Here is a 25,527-nt window from a genome sequence, read left to right as displayed (position 1 = left end):
GGCACAGCATCTATTATATACACACTCAAAACTTTTTTTGAAAAATCCATCTCATATATTTGTCAATATTTTATGAAATGCTAACTGAAGACTAATTCAAATCAATGTCTAATTCTATTGGACACTTGATTCAGGGATCTTAAGGGTAAACCGTGCCAGGACAAACAGAAGACAAGGAATGGTATTGTGTGTAAGAAAAAGACAAAACATGCTTCAGCTCAACAAGGCATGCTGTGCATTTGGGAAAATTATTTTTAAATGAAGAATTGTAATACCTAAGAGACATGTGGAAAGCAAAACATATGAGATTTACTACAGGAATAGCTGAGGACATGTTAAAAATCATTTACAACTTACAAAGGCAGTAGGAGAGGCCAACAGAGGTTAGACCATATTTTATAAGTAACTAATAATGAATGTGGGAGTTAACCTGGCCCCCGTATTGTAACTGCCTGTGAAGTAGTACATCAGGCTTGAGATGCCTCCTCATCATTTCACAACAAAAACTTGAATATGAGGGAATGAGTGAGGCCAATTGACAACACTAAGGATAATTAAAATGCTAAGCTCTAGAAAACTTGATTATTGACTCAAGAGAAAAAGAAGTTATGAAAAGCCCTCACATTCCTTTACTGCAGAAAGGACATATCCTATTTTAGTAATTACCTGTGCCTGAATTTCAAAAGTTTTGAGTTTTCATTTTTATTAATGCACATACATCATTTAATAATCACATGAATTTTAACAAAGACAATTTCCCCTGAAAACTACAGTGCTGAATTTCTTTGCTTTTCTACTATTTACTTGCTTATCTAGTTGTACCTAAGAAAAATATTACTTCAAACTCCAAATAATCAAAAATTCTACACTCACATTCCTTTAATGTAGACTCCTAGGCCACCCTCCACCTTGTTTTCCAGTTCAGAGAACTTGGAGTCACCCCCACTCCTTTCTCAGCAACCCCTCCTACCACTCCAATAGTTACTTGGTCCCTCACCTTAACGTCACTTCTAATCCAACACCAGGATTTCTACAACAGCTTCTTAACTTAGAACACTCATCAGACCATATCATTCTCCTACCGCACACTTTCCATTTGCTCTTACATACCTCACTTAAGGATAGCTCATGGCCTTTCCATTCTCATCATTTCTCCTTTACTGCTTATGGCCCAGCCATGTCAACAAACCTGCAATTCTTTCAATGTGCACAACCCTTCATGCTTCTGTCCTTTTTTAATCTCTGGTGTTCTTTTAATACGAAATGATTTCCCGCCCCCCTCATTATCTATCTAGACTCTACTCATTCTTCACAATCCTATTTTCAAGGAAAAGCAACAACTTTCTGACTTCTTTGGGTAAGTTGAGCCACTTCCCTGAGATACCCTGAGCAAACACACTATGAACACCCTGTAACAGCACTACATGTTATATGAGAAATGATGACTTAGCAAGTTATGCTCAACTTTCTTGAGAGCAAATGGTCTTTCTTACTTATTTCTACAATTTCATCAATGTGCTATGACAGGAAATTGTGAGGCATTGGGTAAATACTGGCTGAATGAACAAATGAACGAGTCATCATCCAATCAGAGACCTTGAAAACTGTTTAGAAGATACTCATAGGAGATAACAAAATCAAATTTGCAGAAAAGACTAAATATGAGCTTATTCAATGACTTAGCAAATTTGATAGGAATTATAAGCTTATTCTGTACCAGCATCATGCTATTTATGTATTAATTCTTCATCAACCCAATAACTACACACTCATGTGGTTGGCTATATCTGCAGATTCTATGGACATTCCTTCTGCAACCCCAGTGACGGAACCAAGGCAGATAGAGGTTAAATCTGTATTCTCAACCACTGCAATAATATTGCTTTATGAGAGATATAAATCTGAATGATAGCTCCTGCTTTCAAATAGTTCGAAATGAAACAGACAACATGGCCATTTGAAAATATTAGTCTGCAGTATGAGATTCATGTTATAACATTGTTATGATATGGGGTAGGGAGTAGGTGTGGAGAGTATAAAAGACTAACTATGGACATCAATGACTCATTCAAAGGAATTTTCACTTTGGAAGGAATCTCTGCTCTGAGATTTATCCTTCTGTCCACTTTGATTTTACCATTTGGACCTTTCTATACATTTAGGAACAACCTAAAGACTCAAAAACTGATGTTTAAAACTAAAACTAAAATATTTAATCAGAAACCATTTGATGATTGAAAGCATAAGTTTCCAAATAAATATAGTACTAATTGAGATAAGAAAAAATAAATGATATTCTAAATGTGTCAACTAAGTTTCCAGTGCTTATTCAAAATTAAATAATTCAACAAATGTGTTTTTTAAATATAGTTTGGGAAAAAAAAGATGGGATAAAAGATATAAAAGAAAAAAATCTACATTTGAATTTTGTATTAAAAATTTTTTTTAAAAGCTCAAAAGATTTTTAAAGCCTGGATATATACACTTTCTAAATGAATGAAAAATAGCACTATTACCTAATCCTACAGAGCTGTAACTACCAGGATACTGAAATTCAGATTCTATAACTCAATAATAAAAGACAAAGGGGACAGCATTGATACTTACATTAAGCAGCTGTTCAAAAGCAAAGCTAAATCCCTTCTTATAATCTGTGATTCCTTTTGCTGTGATATTATTCACCGCATCTTTCAACACTTTCTTATTTCTCACATTTGCTTGGACGAGGTGCTGAAAACAGCTTACATCCTGGGCATTGCTGTTAAACTGCAAAAGGTAAAAAGGTAAATATGAACATTAAAATCAATCATGTAATTTTCACTGAATTCATGTTATACTTCTCAATCCTAACGCACTGCTTTCTCTTTCAGAAAGAAAAGTGAGTAGACTGGTAACAAAGGCGCACTAAAGATCAAACAGTGATTTCATCTAAGCCCCAATTCCTACTATAACAGTAATTAAGCCGCTCAGTTACATTCCTGAAGCTAGCTTGGTTTCCCTGATGATAAATTTGGGATTTGAGTTATGTGAGGTCCCTTCCAGCTCTCAAATTTTATGAGCTTTTAGATTAAAAAAAAAACAAAACAAAACTCAACAAACAATGAAATAAATTCAGAATCCAGAAATGATATGATGATGCCTGCAGAGAATACAAGGAGAAACTGAGCATTTTACTTGCCTTGTGTAAGGAAAAGCTTAATGGAAATACAGTACATGGAATGATAGGAACGGAGGTTTAATATATTTGAAATTTGATGGTAGTCTCACCATGAGAGTTAAAACGGAATGTAATCTGAAAGAATCAAGAACAAAAGTGGCCTTTCAGCACTATCACTCTAGAGGTTATACAAGGAAAACAGTTGAATCATGGAGCAAGAGAACGGGCAAGCAGGTCTCCGCAGAGTTATTGCTGTGAGCAATAAGTGCCTGAAGTCCAAAGAGGCTGCAGGAGGAGAAAACAAGCTCTAACATATCTGCCTCAAACTGAAATTTTAAGAAATATCACCAAAGTAATTTCACCAACCATATACAAAGTATTCATATAGTTCACAGGATATTTCCAAAAAGATAGAAACAATAAGATTTCAGCAAGAAGACCAGGGAGCTGCTATGAGGGGGATCATCCTATCATTTATTACCTCTGCTGTGTGTACAAGCCCCTTAGGCTCTTGGGGCTAGACTGTCACATCTGGAATAGAATAATAATAATAATAAAAACATTCTTGCTAAAAGGGACTAGACAGATCAAATATTGAAGATATCCTCAGATCAGAAACATAGGTGTGGGAGGGGGAGAGGGAGGCTCAAGAGAGAAGGGATATATATACATAAACCCACTCCAGTATTCTTGCCTAGAGAATCCCATGGACAGAGGAGCCTGGTGGGCTACAGTCCATGGGGTCACAAAGAGCCAGACACGTCTGAGTGACTTCACACACACACACACACACACACACACATATAATTATGGCTGATCTGTGTTGTACTGCAGAACCAACACAATACTATAAAGCAGTTACCCTCCAATTAAAAAATAAATTTAAAAAAAGTGGATCATAAGCCAAAACATAAATTTTACATAGTGATTACATATTCTTACAACTATCATTCTTTTTTTCTCTGAAGGTCCTCCCTGAACACTAACATAATGAACTGTACAACACATTACTCTATGAAGTGAACATTCACTGGCAGCCTGTTGTATGTCCCGGACTGTGTGTGCCAGCCGAGAGCCCTGTGCCTTCAGACATGAGGTAAATTATCCACACACATACACAAGGTTTGCTTTGTGCTGCATCGACTATTTTCTCTACAAATATTAAGCATTTCTGCTTTTAAAATGATCTACAATTAAGTTATTATTATCCATGAGAAACCTTAAGCATAGTTAAAAGACTTGCCCATACTCACACAGGAAATAGAGAATCAGGATTCAAGCCAGCACTGTGGCAGGAGTCTGGGATTTTAAGCACCCATGCAGCACCTCTCAAAATATTACAACAAGTCATGATGTATTCTGTAAAGCCATATAATATTAAGCTCTAAGAGATAATGGGTTCTAATTCAGACTGTGAGCAGTGGGAGGAAAGATTCCCCAAGAAATGGCATTTCCTGTGATTCCAAAGAAATGTTTCCTTGAAGACAGTAGAGAAGAACATTCCAGACAAATAGAACACATGCAAAAAGGCCCTTAGGTGACAGAGAGAAAGAAAGCAAAAAAAAAAAAAAAAAACCCTCTTAGGGAAACATGAAAATGGAGATTTAGCTCAGTCATATAAAAATGACCTCAGGCAGGAGGCAGGGATAGACTGTGCAGTGTCTGATGGAAATGCTGAACAATTAGGAACATATTTTCTATTGAACAGCCAGTCACAAAAGGTTTTAAGCCAAATGTAAAATAATTTAACCTAGGACTTAAATAGCTCACCCTAGTTGCTGTTTGGGAAGTAGTTTTAAGGTGAGGAAAATGTAAAGGACGAAAAATAAGGAGAAGGCTACTGCAGTAACTTAGCTTTAGGAGACCAAGGGATTTTGTTATTCATGGAAGTGGTCAAAGAGAGGGATCCAAAACTTATTTTGGAGACAGAATCACTAGGCAGTGGTGGTGGAGAGTAAGAAAAGAGTGGTGTCTTGAATGACTGCCAGGTTTCTGACATGGGTGTCTGGGTGGACGGAGAAGGGATGGGTTCAGGGACACTAGAGGATTAGAGAAGAGAGGCAGAGAGTTCAAGTGCAGGTGAGATTTCAATATGTGAGATACACAAATGAAAATGTCAAGAAATCATCATGTTAAAAGCAACAGGCTCAAAAGAAGTCTTGATTTAAAAAAAAAAAAAGGAAAGCTTCAGCAGAAAAATTTGGTTTAAAACCATGTGAATAAAAGTGAAGCAGAGGAGGAGTCCTTGAGAAAACTGAGTAGGAGTAAGTTCCCATGGAGGCAGGACGGAAATCAGGAGATGGGACTGTCTTAGATGACGAGAGGGGAAGAAAGAAAACCAACGATCTCAAGTAGAACACATCATGGTACAGAGACAGAAAAGACGAGGACTTAAAGGAGCCCACTGAACTCATCCAGTCACACAGGCAGCATCTGCAGGTGGCGTGGAACATAACTGGAACGATGGCATGCACTGAACAACAGTGGGAAGGGTTAGCCTTGCAGAGGCAAGTGTTCAGAGCACCTCGGCTGAGAGGCAGAGAAGGAAAAGGGCGGTCCCTACGGAGACAAACTAGGGTCAAGGGAAGTCTTCAAAGCGAAGGGTCATCAGAGCAAGAGAGGATTTATGTTAAGAGAAAAGGAAGAAAATGATGCGGGAAACAGAACAGAGGTGAAAACCAAAGCTCTTGCGAAGACGGGGAAGGATGGGATACGGATGGCTTGTAGAGGAACAACCCCTTAAGAAACCATGTATAGTGTTCACTTCATTGTTCCAGGAAAGAAGACTGAGGGCTGAATACAGACATTGGGTGTATGGAAATGTGATGTGGGAAGATGACACTATTGCTTGTGGCTTTTGTCTCGAATGGACGACGAGGCAAGGCCATCAGGGTAAAGGCAGAGGTGGAAGGTTTGGAGGGAGTATAGATAAAACAGGAAGTAAAATGTCCTCATTAGAAAAGACCCTGATGCTGGGAAAGATTGAAGGCAGGAGGAGAAGGGGACGACAGAGGATGACTCAATGGACATGAGTTTGAGCAAGCTCCAGGAGATGGTGAAGGACAGGGAAGCCTGGCGTGCTGCAGTTTATGGGGTCCCAAAGAGTTGGCCACCACTGAGTGACTGAACAACAACAAAAATGTCCTACACAGACAAATACTCAGTTCTTTGTCAGTTTTGCTTTGAACGCTATGTTCAGGTACATCATATATATGAGAACAAAGCTCTGATATACTTGTTTTCTGTTTTTAATAAATTCAAACATTGAAAATTCTGTATCTTTTATTATTATTATTTTGTCTGTGCCATAGAGCATGTGGAATCTTAGTTCCCTGACCAGGTATCAAACCTGTGCCCCCTGCAGGGAAGAGTGGAGCCTTAGACACTGGACCAACAGGGAAGTCCCTGAATATTATCTTCAGATCTGAAATGCACTGCCTTTTTTCTCACATTATTTGAAAATTTGACACACTCTTAATCTACACATTCTGTTTTGAAAGTAGAAGAATGTGAGAATTCCCACGTTAGAAAGTAAAAATGAAATAAAATAAAGCAAACGTAAACAATAGATTGCCAATACATTAATAGTAAAATGTCTGACCTTAAAGAATAATTAGACATTATTACAGGGAATGTTATTATGTGATTTAGTTAAATCATAAAACTTGATAAAGTTACAAGTTATGTAAAAAGTGAACATTGAATAATGTATTGCCCTGAGTCAGTTGACCTTGACCTGCTTTTAACACAGAAAAGCAAAGTATCTCATTAAGTCACTTCAACACAAACTGATTAAATGTAAATTTGATTCATTAAATACAAATTCAGTGATGTATAACAGAAATACCACAATTAAAAATGCATAAATAATGCAGAGAAAATAATAACTTACAAAGTGTAAGTCCCTATGGCAAATTTTATTCTCAAAGAAAGAGATGAGAAATGTGAAAAGTTCCAGCTTAGGTAAGTATATATTTCACAGATATCTTCGGCTTACTTGCTTTTAGAACAGAAACAGAGTAACAGATTTACTTTCATGAACTGAAACTGCACAACTTTCTTTAGACTTAACAACTTTACAACTGAACAACTATCACTCATAAAGCTTTGAAATACTACATGGTGATTGAAAATATACTTAAGGAGTTCTGCTTTTGCCATCTTTTAAGAAAATATTTATAACATATGTACACTTAACTAACCCTAACAAGTGTGTTAGTTGCTCAGTTGTGTCTGACTCTTTGCGACCCATGGACTGTAGCCTTGCCAGGCTCCTCTGTCCATGGAATTCTCCAAGCATGAATACTGGAGTGGGTTCCCATTTCCTTTTCCAGGGGATCTTCTGGACCCAGGGATCAAATCCAGGTCTCTCTTCATTGCAGGCAGATTCTTTACCACCTCAGCTATCAGGAAAGCCCTAACTAACCCCGCTGCTGCTGCTAAGTCGCTTCAGTTGTGTCCGACTCTGTGTGACCCCATAGACGGCAGCCCATCAGGCTCCCCTGTCCCTGGGATTCTCCAGGCAAGAATACTGGAGTGGGTTGCCATTTCCTTCTCCAATGCATAAAAGTAAAAGTGGAGTCACTCAGTTGTGTCTGACTCTTCGCAACCGCATGGACTGCAGCCTACCAGGCTCTTCCGTCCACAGGATTTTCCAGGCAAGAGTACTGGAGTGGGTTGCCATTAACCCTACAGAGACTCAAATCCAAATTAACATCAAACTCGTTCCTTTCCTGATCCCAGAAAATTCAACCAAGTAGGTTCCTTCCTAAAAGTGCTCAGAAAATCTGCTTAGCACACTGAGACAGGAAGGTGTGTGGGTTAACGTATGTATCTGGGGTAGAAATCAGGCGGGATGTGTCTCTGCCCTAGAACTCAGCATTCTTTTGTTCTCCTCTTTCATATACCCTGCTCCTTCCACTCTATTCTTCACTTGCTTGTGCACTTACCTCAACAGCCTCTCCTTATAAAAGGCTTTCATGATCTTCCTTGACTAGGTCAAATCATCCCCATTAAAAGTTCTCATAGGCCTAAATCTAGCTTTTATATGGAATACATCATGGTTATAATTCTATATTTCTTTGTATGGTATTCTGATTAAACTGTCAACTGGATTAAAAGCCACGGTCAAAGAAAACATCCATCCTACCACTGTAATTGACATAGTAATAGGTGTGCATATAGTTGGTATACAATAAACATAAACACAATATTTACTGAATGAATATGTGGACTTTAAGAAAATTAGAAAACAGGGCACAAACCTCAAGCAATTATTGAGCTAAAGGCTTCTAAGTGTAGGAATTGTATTTTAGTTCCCGATATCTTATTGAATGTGTACATCTGTAAATATACTTTGCCCAAACAGATACTACTAAAATATCCAAATGAAGATGTATGCAGAACACCCAGCATGGAGCCCAACACACAGTATATTTTAAATCAACTGCAACTCTATGGTTTTAAAAAGTATTTTAGTAAAACCATTAATATACTCCACATGATGAAATAAGAGTGATTCCTACATTCACGAGACAGATTCATATAAGCAATATCAGGTTTAGTGAGCTTTACATAAAGTTCATTAGTGTAATGATACAAGTGTCCCTCAAACATTAGTTTAGTGATTGAAACAGTCTCTGAGCATAACCAGGAACAGTAAATGTTAATGCTTTCAATGAACTTTCCTATTAAATATCACAGTCAAGTACACACACCAAATTAAAAAATACTTCAGGGCCCAAACAAACTGTTAATTTCTCAAGTGAAATATTTTAAACCCTTGGTTTTGTAAAGGCAGTGTCTATTTTTTGTTTTGATATCCTATGCTGAATAAGAAAAAAAAAACACACACAAAATATTTCTGAGAGAGGAGGCCCTACGGCTCATTGGATTAATTTAGGATACAAACACTGAAAGGCTGGCATTGCCTGATACACACAAATCAAAGAAGCATCAAATTCCTAGAAAGCAACCCTGTTGAGGAATGGCACCTATAATAACCTTCACGGAGAACAAAAGCTCACCCTGAAGAGGTTGGTGGGCTCAAGCAGTTTTCCTCTGTAATGCTGAAGAAGCAAAGGGAAAATAAACCCAAAACTGATATTCTTCTACTTCGAACTGCAGAGAAAATGTGACCTATTAAATCACTGTTGATCACTCAGTATGCCTTTAATTACTTCACCTCTGTATTTCAAATTCTTTCTTCTTTTGCCATGAAGAAGTAATATAGTGTAAAACTGTGGGCTCACACTGTGTAGATAGCCAGCAAAAACAAATCAAATTCAGACTGGCCTGCCTTGAAACATGGGTATTTTTTAAAACTAGAAAATAGGTGTAAAATACTGTACATAGTTGACTACTATAAATAGTTTATATAAAAAATGTATGTTATATAAAATGATTTAGATGGAGTATCTAAGTTAAATAAACTGCATAAAATTTTGCACATCAGGCAGTAGTTACAAATTACGGTATCAGAAGCTATCCACATTCTGGACACCAGATGGCGATGCAGGAAAAGCAAAGCAAAGTGAACAGACGCTGTGATCTTTAAAGTCTAGGTTGCTTTATTCCTACCAAAATGTTTTCCCTTTATTTTGATTTTTCCAGTTTTTGTAGGAAACAAGTAAATATTATAAAGAAACAACATGGTTATCCTAAAATCCGAGAAAATAGCTCATAGCACTTGCCCATATGCATATGTACTTAGTAAAGTGAAAGTGAAGTCGCTCAGTCATGTCCGACTCTTTGTGACCCCATGGACACCAGGCTCCTCCATCCATGGGATTTTCTAGGCAAGATTACTGGAGTGGGTTGCCATTTCCTTCTCCAGGGAACTTCCCGACCCAGGGATCGAACCCAGGTCTCCCACATTGTAGACAGACAATTTACCAACTGAGCCACCAGGGAAGTCTAGTAAAGTAATGCTCAAATTCTCCAAGCCAGGCTTCAGCAGTATGTGAACTGTGAACTACCAGATGTTCAAGCTGGTTTTAGAAAAGGAAGAGGAACCAGAGATCAAATTGCCAACTTCTGCTGGATCATCAATAAAGCAAGGGTGTTCCAGAAAGACATCTATTTCTGCTTTCTTGACTATGCCAAAGCCTTTGACTGTGTGGATCATAATAAACTGTGGAAAATTCTGAAAGAGATGGGAATACCAATCACCTGACCTGCCTCTTGAGAAACCTGTATGCAGGTCAGGAAGCAACAGTTAGAACTGGACATGAAACAACAGACTAGTTCCAAGTAGAAAAAAGAGTATGTTAAGGCTGTATATTGTCACCCTGCTTATTTAACTTCTATGCAGAGTACATCATGAGAAACGCTGCACTGGAAGAAACACAAGCTGGAATCAAGATTGCCAGGAGAAATACCAATAACCTCAAATATGCAGATGACACCATCTTTATGACAGAAAGTAAAGAAGAACTGAAGAGCCTCTTGATGAAAGAGAAAGAGAGTGAAAAAGTTGGCTTAAAACTTATCATTCAAAACATGAAGATCATGGCATCTGGTCCCATCACCTCATGGCAAACAGATGGGGAAACAGTGGAAACAGTAGCTGACTTTATGTTTTTTGGCTCCAAAATCACTGCAGATGGTGATTGCAGCCACAAAATTAAAAGACACTTACTCCTTGGAAGGAAAGTTATCACCAACCTAGACAGCATATTAAAAAGCAGAGACATTACTTTGTCAACAAAGATCTGTCTAGTCAAGGCTATGGTTTTTCCAGTGCTCATGTATGGATGTGAGAGTTGGACTGTGAAGAGAGCTGAGCGCCGAAGAATTGATGCTTCTGAACTGTGGTGTTGGAGAAGGCTCTTGAGAGTCCCTTGGACTGCAAGGAGATCCAACCAATCCATTCTAAAGGAGATCAGTCCTGGATGTTTATTGGAAGGACTGATGTTGAAGCTGAAACTCCAGTACTTTGGCCACCTGATGCGAAGAGCTGACTCATCTGAAAAGACCCTGATGCTGGGAAAGATTGAGGGCAGGAGGAAAAGGGTACGACAGAGAATGAGATGGTTGGATGGCATCACCGACTCAATGGACATGGGTTTGGGTGAACTCTGGGAGTTGGTGATGGACAGGGAGGCCTGGCATGCTGTGGTTCATTGGGTCTCAAAGAGTTGGACACGATTGAGCAACTGAACTGAACTGCATATGTACCTACTCCTAGTCAAGAATGATTTTAAGTTTTTATATATTGTCAAATTAATTTTCAGATATAAAAGTCTGACTTCACTCTCACAAACACAACATTTTTACTTGCTAGATTGCAATTCAAAAGAATATTTCAATATTCAATTATTACTACAATTTGTTGATGGCAAGTGAAGTGAAACTTTTTTCATAAATTAGTTGACATAAACCTGTGGATTGTAAGTTCTACTTTTTCCAGTTTGTTGTTTACCTTCCAATTTTAAATTTTGAACCTGGATTTTATGACTTCTTAAAATAGTTTTACGCTTAGAAAACCATCTACTATTAAGGTAAACACATGTCTGCACTCTCTATTAATATTTGATGCTTTATTTGCTCATTTTACATTTTGGTGTTCAGTCATGGTAGAAATTATTACCCCAATATTATGAAGTTACAATTAGATTAAAGTGCTTTTTCACATAGTCAATTTCCCTTTTATTGAATAATTTTTCATTCCTGACCCACCCTGTATAATAAAGATTATAGATACATTTCCTTTAATAACTGTAAATGTATTCCTTTACTATTTTCATTTTACTGGCTTTTAGCTTTTTATTAGTAATAATTAATATATTAGCTAACATGTACTGAGAAGCACAACTATGCCAATCAAAACCTGTCACATATGTTAATTCACATAACCTTTACCAAGCTTAAGGTCTTAGCTGTATCATGGTTTCCACTGTACAGTTGAGGAAATGAGGCTTAGAGTGTCAAAGAAAGTGCTCAGAGTCACGGAGAAACCAAGGTCAGAACTCTGCTTCAAACTCCAACACTTGAGACTTTCTCTGTGGTGCCTCGTCACTTTCAGTTTATACCAGGAGGATAAGCTGCCATACTTTGTCATGCTACTTTTTTCACTGAACTTCAGAATTATCTTCTGACAAATTAAAACCACATTTAGCAATAATTTTGGAACAAATTGGTATCTACACAAGGATCAACTTTTCAATCCAGGAAGAATTCTCCATCAACTTCAAGAAATGTATGCATATATTTCAGATACTCATCTCTCTGTCTTAAAATGCAAGGCATCAATCAAGGTCACAGAGTAAGACTTGGACGTGGATTTCACCTCCCCTGACAAACATAAAAAATATCGATGTGTAGAACGGTTCTCACTGCAACTGACTGGAAAATGGGTAGGAAGGGAAGACAGGTAATGGATAGGGACCCATGCCCCTCGGAAGGCAAAGGGAAAGGGAGATTACACAGGTGGAGAGCCTCCTGGGGAGTGAACGGGGAGAGCCATAGCCTGGGAGGCCTGATACTGGCAGCGTACTCAGGGAAGATGAGACCCTTTTGCTGGCTGGAAGGCTTCTGGAATGAACAGGAGGGCTGTGAGAGGCCTGGACCCCACTTGGGGGGCATGCATGAGCTAGCCTGCCCCTAAATCAGGGTGGAGAAGGTGGAGAGAGACTTCTCTAGTGGCTGCTGGTTTCCCACAAGCACCCTGCTGCTCACCTCAGTCCAAGCTGAGAGGACGCTCTGGCCCCACTCACTCTGTCACGCTGGGCGGTGGATTCAGGGTGGTCACAACCGAGCAGACTCAGCCCAGGGATACAAAGGTTACTCTGTCCCCAGCCAGAGCCCTGGTGGACTGGCAGCAGCCACTGCCGTCACTTACTCACACAGTGCCTCAGAAGAAGCCTGGGTTTCTGATGACAGCTGCTCCATCTCCATCACACCTCATGCCCCAGTAAACTCGGAGAGTCCAGAAGGGCCCTGTCTGCCCTGAGATGTGTCTCTAAACAGAGTGGGGCAGCAAAGTCTTGGGGTTGTGATCAGCTTTGAGGGACAAAAGGGACTTGCAGCCAAGGCTGTGTCTGAGCAGAGCAAGAAAACAAGGGCAGGTGCCTGAAGGAGCAGCTCATTGGAAACAACTCAGATCTCTGTCTGCAGATGAGATAAGCCAAGAGGTCACTCGGGTGCCCCCTAGCTTGAGCACCCCTCCTTCTCTGAGGCAAGGATCCCATCCTGGGGAGGGGGGAAAACACAGACTTCAAGAGAACAGAACCAACTCAGGCCTGACCATAAAGGCTTCTCCTCCACAAGGTGGGATCAGACCCCACATCCAATAGGGCAGTGATGTTCACAGAGCAGAGGGGAAGTCTTGCCTCACATCCAGCTCCAGCTTTAGCTCCTCTGTGTGCAGCCCCTCCTCTACCAAGGTGACAGATGTCAGCATATCCTGAAAAAAGATGTCACGTGCATTCACATCAAACCAGCTCTCCCACGAAAGGGCAAATGAGCACATGCAGTCTGTATAGGGACAGACTGCACCCACAGAAGAACACACATTTAAGACTGCAATAGGTAACTGTTTCCCCTAAATTCACAGAGACAGAGGAGTTTAAGCAAATTATAAGGCAGAGGAACTGCTCTCAACTGGAAAAGCAAGAGAAAACCCCTGAAAAGAAAAGAACTAATGAAACAATTTACGAGATCAAGAATTCAAAGCATTGGTAATAAAAATGTTAATTTATTAAGGAAAACAATAGATGAATACAGTGAAAAATTTGAGAGTCTAGAAAATAATATAAAGACCCAAACAGAAATAAAGAATACAATAACTAGAAAAAGACAAAAAGGAAAACCAATACCGTAAGGAATGCATCGGAGACTAAGTGATACAGAAGAATGCATAAGTGATCTGGAAGACTGAATAATGAAAACCATCCTTTAGAAGAGCAAAAAGAAGAATTTCAAAAATGAAAACAGTTTGAACAGCTCTTTGGAACAACAATAAGTATACCAATATTTGCATTATAGAGGTCCCAAAGGAGAAGAGAGAGAAAAGGGCATTTAAAATGTATTTGAGGGAGCTATGGCTGACAAGAATAGGTCCCTCTGGCTAAAAGAGAGGGCATGATACATTCAAAGTCCTTAAAGGAAAAAATCTGCAACCTAAGATACTCTACCCAAGATTATAATTTCAAATAGAAGCAGAGACAAAGAATTTCTCAGACAAGCAAAAAGTAAGAGACCATCAATACTAAACACAGCCTGAAAGAAATGTCAAAGGGTCTTCTCTAAATGAAAAAGAAGTAAAAATCTATATGAAAGGAAAAATCCTACTAGGAAATGCAAATATATTGAAACTACTAAGGATCAACCACTTACATATGCCAATATAAAGATTAAAAGACAAAAAACTGTAAAAGCAAACGTGCGTGCATACTGAGTTGCTTCAGTTCTGTCCAACTCTTTATGGCCCTATGCACTGTAGCCTGCCAGGCTTCTCTGTCCATGGGGATTCTCCAGGCAAGAATATTGGAGTGGATTCCCATGCCCTCCTCCTGGGGATCTTCCTGACCCAGGGATTAAATCCATGTCTCTTATGTCTCCTGCACTGGCAGGCAGGTTCTGTACCACTAGTGCCACCTGGGAAGCCCCTAAAACGATCATAGCTACAATAATTATGGGATAAACATGAAAATATGACATCAAAAACACAAAATGTAGGGGACAGGAATAAAATACAGATCTTTCAGAATGTGTTTGAACTTAAATGACAATCAGTTGAAAACAATTAGATACAGTTATAAGTCAACATATATGAACCAATAATCACAAATCAAAAACCAATAGATGCAGAATTTTTTTTTAAAAAAAGGAACACAAGCATAAGAAAGAAATTTAGCAATCCAAAGGGAAGAAATGAAAAAAGAAAGAAATGGACAAAAAAGAACTACAAAACCAATCAGAAAACAATAAAACAGCAATAAGTATAAACCTACCAATAATTACTTTAAATATACATTTAATCCAAGAATACACAGAAAGGATCATACACCATGATCAAGTTAGATTTATTCTAAGGTACAAGGATGGCTCAACATATGAAAAACAATTTGACATACCACATTGACAAAACAAAGACAAAAACCACACGACCATCTCAATAGATGCAGAAAAAGCCTTTGACAAAATCCATCATCCATTCATAATAAAAACTCTCATCAAAGTGGGTACAGAAGGAACATACCTCAACTTAATAAAGGCTATTTATGACAAACCCACAGTCAATGCAACATTCAATGCTGGGGGTATAAATTGGTGTGGCCACTATGGAAAACAGTATGGAGATTCCTCAAAAAACTAAAAAAGGATCTACCATATGATTCAGTAATTCTACTCCTAGGTTTACATCCAGCAAAAACAGAAACACTAATTCTAACTGATACATGCACCTCAATGTTCACAGTAGCACTGCTTAGCATAGCAATCCAAGTGCCCATCAATAGGCAAATATATGAAGAAGATGTGGGATACATGCAGTGGGATATTATTCAGTCATTAAAAATGATAAAAATCTGCCACTTACAACAATGAAGATGAACCTAGAGAATACTATGTGTAATGATATAAGTCAGAGAGACCTTTAACATATCACTTATATGTGGAATCTAAACAATAAAAAATGTATATAGTAAAACAGAATTACAGATATAGAAAAAAGATTAGTGGTTACCTTGGGAAGATGGAGGGGGAGGGACAAGCTAGGGGTATGGGATTAAGATACACATACTACAGTGAATAAAATAGACAAGCAACAGGGCTATATTGTAAAGCACAGGGATTATCTTGTAATAACTTTTAATGAAGTATCTGTAAAGTATCTATTCAGTCTGTAAAAAATACTGAATCACTATCCTATATACCGAAAATTGGGACATAATTTTAAATCAATGATCCTTCAATAAAAATAGAGTAAAATGCATACCCTAAATATATTATTAAAAGTAATGCAAGTTAATGCACAGATTTGGCTAATATTGTGAATGTGCTTTTAATTTCTATTATTAATCTCTGTTTAGCAAAAATCAGAAAGTGTGGTCACCCTTCCTTGGTTAGAGGTGTCACAAAAATCTTTGCTAACAGCACTCTGGACTTGAATACTCCTGTTCTTAAGTTCAGAGAAGGCAATGGCACCCCACTCCGGCACTCTTGCCTGGAAAATCCCATGGACGGAGGAGCCTGGTGGGCCGCAGTCCATGGGGTCGCTAAGAGTCGGACGTGACTGAGCGACTTCACTTTCATGCCTTGGAGAAGGAAATGGCACCCCACTCCAGTGTTCTTGCCTGGAGAATCCCAGGGACGGGGGAGCCTCATGGGTTGCCGTCTATGGGGTCGCACAGAGTCGGACACGACTGAAGCAACTTAGCAGCAGCAGCAGCTGTTCTTAAATTGATGTTGCTGTCCCCAAATAATGGCTGCTCATTTAGTTTCCTTGACTTACAGAAAAATATATATATTTTTTAATTTACCATTTTTAAGTTCAGCTTAGGAAATCAGGTTTAGTCCAGGCCCTGACTGTTACTGGAGCAGGAAATGGCAACCCAATCCAGTATTCTTGCCTGGAAAAGTCCATGTACAGAGGAACCTGGCAGGGTAAAATCCATGCGTGGGGTTGGAAAGAGTGGGACACTACTGAGTGACTATCACTCACTCACTCTGCCTGTTATATAAGCACCTAAGGTCAAGGTTTATTTAATTATCCCCTCTGAATTTCAGGTTTTTCTTTTCTGAAGTAAAACGCTTTGGTAGATCTCTTGGAAAGCCACTGAAATTCTAAAATCATATCATTTATATCTATTAATTTTATCAATTACGGAAAAGTTACATAAATGAATATGAATAATAAATTTTGTATAACCAAAAGAAAATGGCATCAATAGCATATGAAAATATTGAGAAGATTAAGGCAAAATTTATGTTTACCTCTAATTATAAATCATTGGCCATCAAAATTTTTGATAAATGCTGTCATTTTCAAATATTTCCATTAAATTTGAATCATGACATGCTCAAAATTCAGTCTATTAAATTTTGTCAAAATGTTGAATGAATTTCTGAATAAGTTTCAAGTGTCTTTTTTAATATATTCAATTTACATTTTGGGACAGAAAACTTTTAAACCTGTCTAATTATAGGCATTTAGAAGAATTTCAAGCAAGCATATGCTATTCTTTTGCTCTAGAATTAATTTGTATTTAGCATCCTTGCTCATCTCTCCTTGATATTTGTATTTTCTCAAACAGCTTTATAAGTAACCAGTGTACAATTCTGATTCCAGAACACTCACCCAACTAGAAATATGGACAGCTGTCTCCCCAACATTCTCGAGATACAATAATCATATCAGTATTATTCGTAACACAAGTATATTTTCATAGCCCTGTGGAAATTTGAGTGCCAGCTCTCAGATGAAGCTTTACTGAAATGACCAAATGATCACGTATCAAGTGTTCTCACTCAAATTACCATTTTATCTTCACCAACACATGATGCAGGGCTGATCAGTATGCTTAATATTTTAGTGGTCACGAAGCTGATTACCTGGAACATCTTACCTAGTTGAAAAAAGAACTTTTGTGACGACGGTTGGATTTGCCTGAAGAACACAATGAGAAAGAACACCTCGTGTGTTTACTAACAATGAATCAGGATGACTCTGGTCACTTACAAACACAAAACTATTTCATCACTGATTCAAATTTACTATAAAATTCTGACATCTATGCAGAAATTTTTCCTCTAGCAAACTTTACCCTTGTCTTATTTTAAGAAATTGCCAGCTACCCCAACTTTCAGCAATCACCACCCTGATCAGGCAACCAACGGTCAGCATCAAGGAAACACCCTTCATCAGCAAAAAGATTAAAACTTACTGAAGGGTCAGATGATGATTAACATATTTTAGCTTAAAGTATTTTTAAATTACAGTATGTATTTTGGTTTTGCTAGATATAATGAATGCTATTGCATTCTTGATAGACCATAGTACAGTGAAAACATAACTTTCATATGTATTGGGTAACTAAAAACATTCGTGAAACTTGCTTTATTGTGGTGCCTGAAACTGAACCTGCAATATCTCTGCGGTACAGCTGAACTTTGAAAACTGTACTCATAAATGCTGATCTGTTCTTACTGGATGTGAAGTCTTTTCGTAATTCTTCTGGCCTCAACAAACAAGTCAATAAATCTCATAGTTTTTTTTAAAAAACTACAGTTCAATTAAAAAAAAAGTACTTCCTCTGCCTCACCTTCCTTTGCTATTTCAAACTGCAAATACAACTAATTTCTAATTACCTAAAACTATCTTTAGTTCATCATGTAACTAATGGAAAATATAGTTATCAAACTGTCAACACCTTCTTATAAACTTTCCTTATACTTGCAAAGCAATTAAATTATCCTCTGGTATTCTCTCTTTTTAAAAACTAAATAACCTTGATTACTTGCCCTGTTGTTATCATTCCTAAATTTATCCTTTATATCAGTCTTTTCTGCACAGCCTATAATTTTTATGTCTTTTAAATGAAGAAAATTGTAAGAAGCACTCATTTTTTCTTTTGCTTTACAAGCAAACTTTTAATTTCCAAAGTATACAAGAAGCTCACACAACTCGATATCAGAAAAACAAACAACCCAATCAAAAAGTGGGCAAAAGACCTAAACACACACTTCTCTAAAGAAGGCATACAGCTGGCTAATAAACACATGAAGAAATGCTCAACATCACTCATTATTAGAGAAATGCTAATCAGAACTACAATGAGATATCACCTCACACCAGAAAGAATGGCCATTAAAAAAAAAAATACACCGCCAACAAATACTGGAGAGGGTGTGGAGCAAAGGGAACCCGCCTACACTGCTGGTGGGAATGTAAATTGATACAGCCACTATGGAAGATGGAGAGTCCGTAAAAACTAGGAATAAAACCACCATATGACCCAGCAATACCATTTCTAAGCATATACCCTGAAGAAACCAGAACTGAAAATGACATGTATCCTGATGTTCATTGCAGCACTATTTACAATAGCCAGGACAAGAAAGCAACCTAGTTGCCTGTCAACAGATGAATGGATAAGGAAGCTGCAGTACATAAATAAAATGGAATACTATGCAGCCACTAAAAGGAATGCATTTGAGTCAGATCTAATGAGGTCGATGAACATAGAGCCCATTATACAGAATGAAGTGATAAAAACAAATATTGCATATTAACACATATATATGGAATCTAGAGGGAGAAGGGAATGGCAACCCACTCCAGCATTCTTGCCTGGAGAATCCCATGGACAGAGGAGCCTGGAAGGCCACAGTCTATGGGGTCGCAAGAGTCAGATATGACTGGGCCACCAAGCATAGCACTGCACATGGAATCTCGAAGGATGGTACTGATGAACCTGCTTCAAGAGCAGCAGTGGAGATGCAGGCATAGAGAACTGACTTATGGACAAGGGTAGAGGAGATGAGGGAGAGGGTGAGATGAATGGAGAGCAGCAGGGACGCATATGCACTAACATATGTAAATAGAGGGCCAATCGGAATTTGCTGTATGACTCATGGAGCCTCAAACTGAGGCTCTGTACTAACCTAGATGGGGGGAATGGGCAGGAGGTGGGAGAAAGATTCAACAGGGAGGGGACATATACCTATGGATAATTCATGTTGATGTATGACAGAAATCAAACTAAAACTGTAAAGCAATCAATAAGTATCAAAAATTGATATATATTTGATTTACAATATTGTCTTAGTACAATATTGTACAAGTACTTAGTACAAGTACTTACTTGTACTTACTTGTATTCAAGTGTACAGCACAGTGATTCAGATTTCTTTTTTCCCTTAAAAGTACAAGTATTTAAAAGAGAGAAAACTTTTGTTCCTTTAATGAACATAATTCTACTCCTCCTTTCTGCTCTTTTTTAATACTTTCCTCCAAAAAGCAAATGGCTATAAGATAAAATATTCACAAATTTCCATAATACTAGTAATTCTAATTACAAAGATGTCAAATTCTAAGACAATGATAGGCATGATTAGTCATAACAAGGCCCAGACAGGTGCCTCAATAGTGAAGTCTAATGACTTCACTCACAGCACCTCCCTAAAGTACCCTGACTTACTCACTGCTTAATAATCACCTGAGAGACTAGCTAAATGCAGATTCTGGCTCCTTAAGTCTGGGGTGGAGTTTGAGATTCTGCATTTCTTACAGGCTGCAGGTGCTGCTCAGGCTGCTTGGCCAGAGACCTCACTTTAAATAGGAAGGGCATAAACGACAATATTCTTGTTCACTGGCATAAAGGAGATATGAATCAACATCAAGTTTTCCTAGACGGATGACTATTTTATAAGACATGAAATGAAATCACTCTCCTCAAATTCATTTGTCATATAATTGTATTGGCATACTAAACGTCTTTTATTATACTTGAATCCTGGCAAACAGAGCTTGTTTTGCAAGGGTGGAGAAATCACTTTTAAATTTAAATTTTGTGCCATAACCAACAAGTGTGCTCACTGTCATATGCAGAGAAGGAAAGTTCCTATCTAAGAAAAGCATGCCCTTGTCTAGGAACACTCAAGGATATTTTAGAAAAAAACCTGAGATTTAAATCACATAGGAAAGTGAACAGTCCAAATCATGTCTTTCTTGCATATACACTGTGATCTGATATTTAAACAAACCCCCAGTCTGACATTAGCTGGTGTTAAACTGTCAAGCCAAGAACTGGGAAGTTTCTGAGATTTTATCCTTCTTGCAAGTTAACGAGTAATCCTCCTATAGTTTCACAGATATCGACAGAAAAATGGAAGCTTTCTGAGTCAGAGAGCAAAGACTGCTGCTTATTACTCACAGCAATACCAATCGCAGTACCAATAGCCAGAGTGCCATCTTAAATCCCCACAGAGGAATGGGAAGAGGGCCAGGGGTCATGCATAAGCAGTAGGTGGGTTTCAGGAGAGGGATCGCAAGATGAGGAAGTCCTGATTTTCCTTAGGGGCTGCTGACAGCTGACTCATCCCTCCTTTCCACAGATTGACAATATCTTAATTACTAGGCATTGTAAATCTCTACTGAGGAGGGAGACCTCTCTATCTGTACTTATCCAATAATGTATATAAATCTGAGCAAATTTATTAATGCTCAGACTTGAAGAAATGTGACATATTCACAAAGAACTGTCTGCTAATGGTTGGTAGAAAAGTGCTGGAAGATAACAAAAATAATAACCAGAAAAATGTTTACAATTAAAAGAGCACTTTATATGTTATTCCATTTGGCTCTCAACAAAGGGTGGCAAGTTAAATATGATTCTGTCCATTTCAAAGAGAAGGAAAAGAGCTAATCTCTTAGGCCCTAGGTTGATTGTATAAGCTCACATGGTGGTGGTGAAGTCACTAAGTCGTGTCTGACTCTGTGACACCATGGACTATAGCCCATCAGGCTCCTTTGTCTATGGGGTTTCTCAAGCAAGAACACTGGAGTGCATTGCTATTCTTTCTCCAGGGGATCTTCTGAGCCCAAGGATCAAAGCTGGGTCTCCTGCATTGTTGACAGATTCTTTACCAGCTGAGATACCAGGGAAGCCAACTGTATTACCTCTATGCAATTTTTTGAGTCCATCTAAGAGGCAGGATTTTGAGAAGGTTAGGACAGAGGACACTTAACCAGAGGTGAGCCTGACTACTACTATCAGATCCTTTCATCATGATCATCCCTTCCCAGCCTCCTTAAGGCACTGGGGTCGCACATCTTATTTTGCCCTGGCGTCTACAGACTGTCACCTCTAGACCTACTGCTTCATGACTACAACTGGGCAGAGTAGAGTTTACTTATTTATTTTTAAAAGGCTATCTTGTAAAACTAATAGCAAATATAAGGAACTATATTTTAATTATTCTTTTGATGAGTAATCAAAGATAGCATTTTATAATGACCATAAATTAGGAGGGCTTTCTATAAGAAAACTGACTCAAAGATTTACTAAATCATAAATTAACATTTAGATAGCGTTTTATAATGACCATAAATTAGAAAAGCTTCCTACAAGAAAACTGACTCACAGATTTACTATATCATAAATAACATTTCAATCTAGTTCTTAAATAAAAAGATATGTGGTTTTTTTTTTTTTTTTGAAACACAAAACCATCTTCTTCAGTTGTTAATTTTTACATATTGCCCACCATCAGCTTACATCTTCTTTTCATCCTTCACTGGCTTGCAGTATTTTACTCCTAAAATGTCAAACTTGCTCACTTTCATAAACAAATTCCCCTCTTTGTGTCAACATTTGAAATTTTGCCTGTAAATCAGAACATGCTGTGATTGAATTGCTGCTCTTATCATCTACCACTTACTTCTATCAAAGCATATAACTGGATTAGTGGGAAAACAGCTACATTATGCGTGCATTAAAGCTTTGCCTAACAGCAGGCTTCCTTTCTGTAACAAAGAACAGCCCTGGAGATTACAGAAACACTAGGAAATGATGCAATATTTGTTTTGACATCCTACGCGTGATTGAAGCACAAAAATTACCGGTCTCAAAGAAAAGAAACTTAGATATATAAGCCTGAAGGTGAGAAGCTGCTTGATTTTTCTGTCTGGTGGTTCTAGGCAACGCTGGGAAAGCGTTCATACAGATTGCATCTTAACTCTGGATGCCAGGCATGATCTTAGGTATGAGGATGAAGAGAAATGCATGCAGGCTTTGTGGGAAGATTATTGTCGAAGTTACAGAATCACTACCATGTTTCCTCAGTGCCTTATTATTATGCCTCCCTGAAGTTACTAAAGCTAAAAGTTGTAATATCTCTTTCTTAGACTTTCAGATAGTTTCAGAAAGAAAAACATATACAGGCACATCTGTGTGCCTACACACACACACAGTCCAGGAGATTATAACTGTGTTAGTAGGTTTTATTTCCTGTTGAATCTCTACATCATTAGATTGCTACATTTCTATTTAATGAGAAAGGCCTATCTGTTAAAGACAGAAATTGGATTTTATTTTCCTTTGACCCAAATGTTGCATAAGAATTAAATCTCTTTATATGTATTGCTTTCAGGTATTTTATTTTCACCTAACTAATAAAACTGAAGAATTTCTTTTAAATTATGAGGTTGATAATTTTGACATTAAATATTATACAAATGCAAATAACAATCTACGTAGTTTGACTGAAACAAGAGGACATATGATAAAGGAAGTAAATACATTTATAAAAAGATACCTAAGCAAAATGTATAATCCAGATACAATGTCTAAGTATTTATTTGTAATTATAATAATCCAATTCATATATGCTTTTTCAAGTAAACTAAAGCAGATTTCTTAAAAGAATTCCTCTATCAAAGCATAATTTTCCTCTTCAAAAGTTAATAATAAATTTAGACTTAAAAGAAGCATTTCTTCTCATTTTCATAACCTAATCATACTTTACTTTTGAATTTCTAAGAATTCTAATAGTTTGGAATTTTACTTAAATACATCAGATATGCACTAAAATTAGTAAACTTATTTTACAATTTCCTTCAGGAGCCAGTCACATAACTTTGTGGATAAACCTACACTAATAAATCAAGATGGATATGCTCTAATCCTGGCTTCTCCCTTAGAAAAGCTACTACAAATAAAACCTTATGAGCACCAGGAGACCCCATAGAGACTGAGCCAGACTTGCTTTTGAGTGTTTTGAGTGTCTCCTGCAGAGGTAAGGGTCAGCAGTGGCCTGCCACAGGGGCTGGGGCTCTGGGTGTAGCAGACCTGGTGTGGCATAAGCCCTCTTGGAGGAGGTTGCCACTCCCCACCATAGAGCCACCAGAATTTACACAGGACTGGGGAAACAGACTCTTGGAGGGCACAAACAAAACTCTGTGTACCAGAACACAGAAGAAAGGAGCAGTGACCCAACAAGAGGCTGACCCAGACTGGCCTATGAGTATCCAGGGGTCTCAGCAGCGGTGTGGGTTGGCAGTGGCCTGCTGCAGGGTCGGGGGCAGTGAGTCTGTGCATGGACCTTTTGAAGGAGGTAGCCATTACTTTCATTACCTCCACCATAGTTTGGCCTCAGGTCAAACAACAGGGAGGGAACACAGCCCCACCCATCAACAGAGAACTGGATTAAAGATTTAGCAAGCATGGTGCTGCCCATCAGAACAAGACCCAGTTTCCCCTTCAGTCAGTATCTCCCATCAGGAAGCTTCCAAAGCCTCTTACCCTTATTCCTCAGAGGGCAGACAGAATGAAAACCACAATCACAGAAAATTAAACAGTCTGATCACATGGACCACAGCCTTGTCTAACCCAATGAAACTATGAGCCAGGCCATGCAGGGCCACCCAAGACAGATAGGTCATGGTGGAGAGTTCTGACAAAATGTGGTCCACTGGAGAAGGGAATCGCACACCACTTCAGTATCCTTGCCTTGAGAACCCCCATGAACAGTATCAAAAGGCAAAAAGATATGACACTGAAAGATGAACTCCCCAGCCCGGTAGGTGCCCAACATGCACGTGGAGAACAGTGGAAAAATAACTCCAGAAAGAATGAGGAGATGGAGCCAAAGCAAAAACAACGCCCAGTTGTGGATGTGACTGGTGATGCAAGTAAAGTCCAATGCTGTAAAGAACAATATTGGATAGGAACCTGGAATGTTAGGTCTATGAATCAAGGTAAATTGGAAGGGGTCAAACAGGAGATGGCAAGAGTGAACATCAACATTTTAGGTATCAGTGAACTAAAATGGGCTGGAATGGGTGAATTTAACTCATATGACCATTTTATCTACTACTGTGGGCAAGAATCCCTTAGAAGAAATGGAGTAGCCCTCATAGTCAACAAGAGTCTGAATTGCAGTACTTGGATGCAATCTCAAAAAGACAGAATTGTTAGGTCATTAGAATAGGAAAAAGGAGTCCAAAATGGTGGTGGCTAAAAGACAAAGAAGGGAAAAGCCCACAAAAAATAGTACAAAGTAAGGTCTGAGGACCAGAGTGAGGACCTCAGGTAAAACAAACAGCCCTCCTGGCTAGCCCAATTTACATAGGGCAGGTTCGGGGGAAAAGAAAAAAAAAACATATAAAAAGAGGAGCCAAAATTGAGCCAGGGGACTGTCTTCTCCTTGCATCTTTTGGGTTAGCATGCCCTCATGCCTCGAGGATGTATTTTCCTTTACTTTCTATATAAAACGGAGTTGTAACACAGAGCTGTAACACTGGTCCATCTGAGGGCTGTAACACTCGTCTGTCCATTGCTTCAAAGTTTTGTTGCGACAAGACAGAACCAAGGAAATTACAAATTCCCCTGACAGAATGATCTCTCTTCATTTCCAAGGCAAAC

At 38.4% G+C, this 25,527-nt stretch overlaps 1 protein-coding gene across 1 annotated transcript in view; it reads right to left on the bottom strand.

The window, feature by feature from the left end:
* Positions 1-25,527, bottom strand: part of CACNA2D1 (calcium voltage-gated channel auxiliary subunit alpha2delta 1) — a 532,663-nt gene that overhangs the window by 88,356 nt on the left and 418,780 nt on the right. Inside the window, exon 11 of the mRNA XM_052638827.1 lies at positions 2,608-2,766. Coding sequence (XP_052494787.1) covers positions 2,608-2,766 — 159 coding nt within the window. The remainder of the gene's footprint in view (positions 1-2,607; positions 2,767-25,527) is intronic.

The sequence above is a fragment of the Budorcas taxicolor genome, chromosome 4 (assembly GCF_023091745.1).
Source record: "Budorcas taxicolor isolate Tak-1 chromosome 4, Takin1.1, whole genome shotgun sequence".
Classification (NCBI taxonomy): domain Eukaryota; kingdom Metazoa; phylum Chordata; class Mammalia; order Artiodactyla; family Bovidae; genus Budorcas; species Budorcas taxicolor.
The sequence above is the reverse complement of the archived record's forward strand: the minus strand, read 5'-3'. Positions and strand labels throughout refer to the sequence as shown.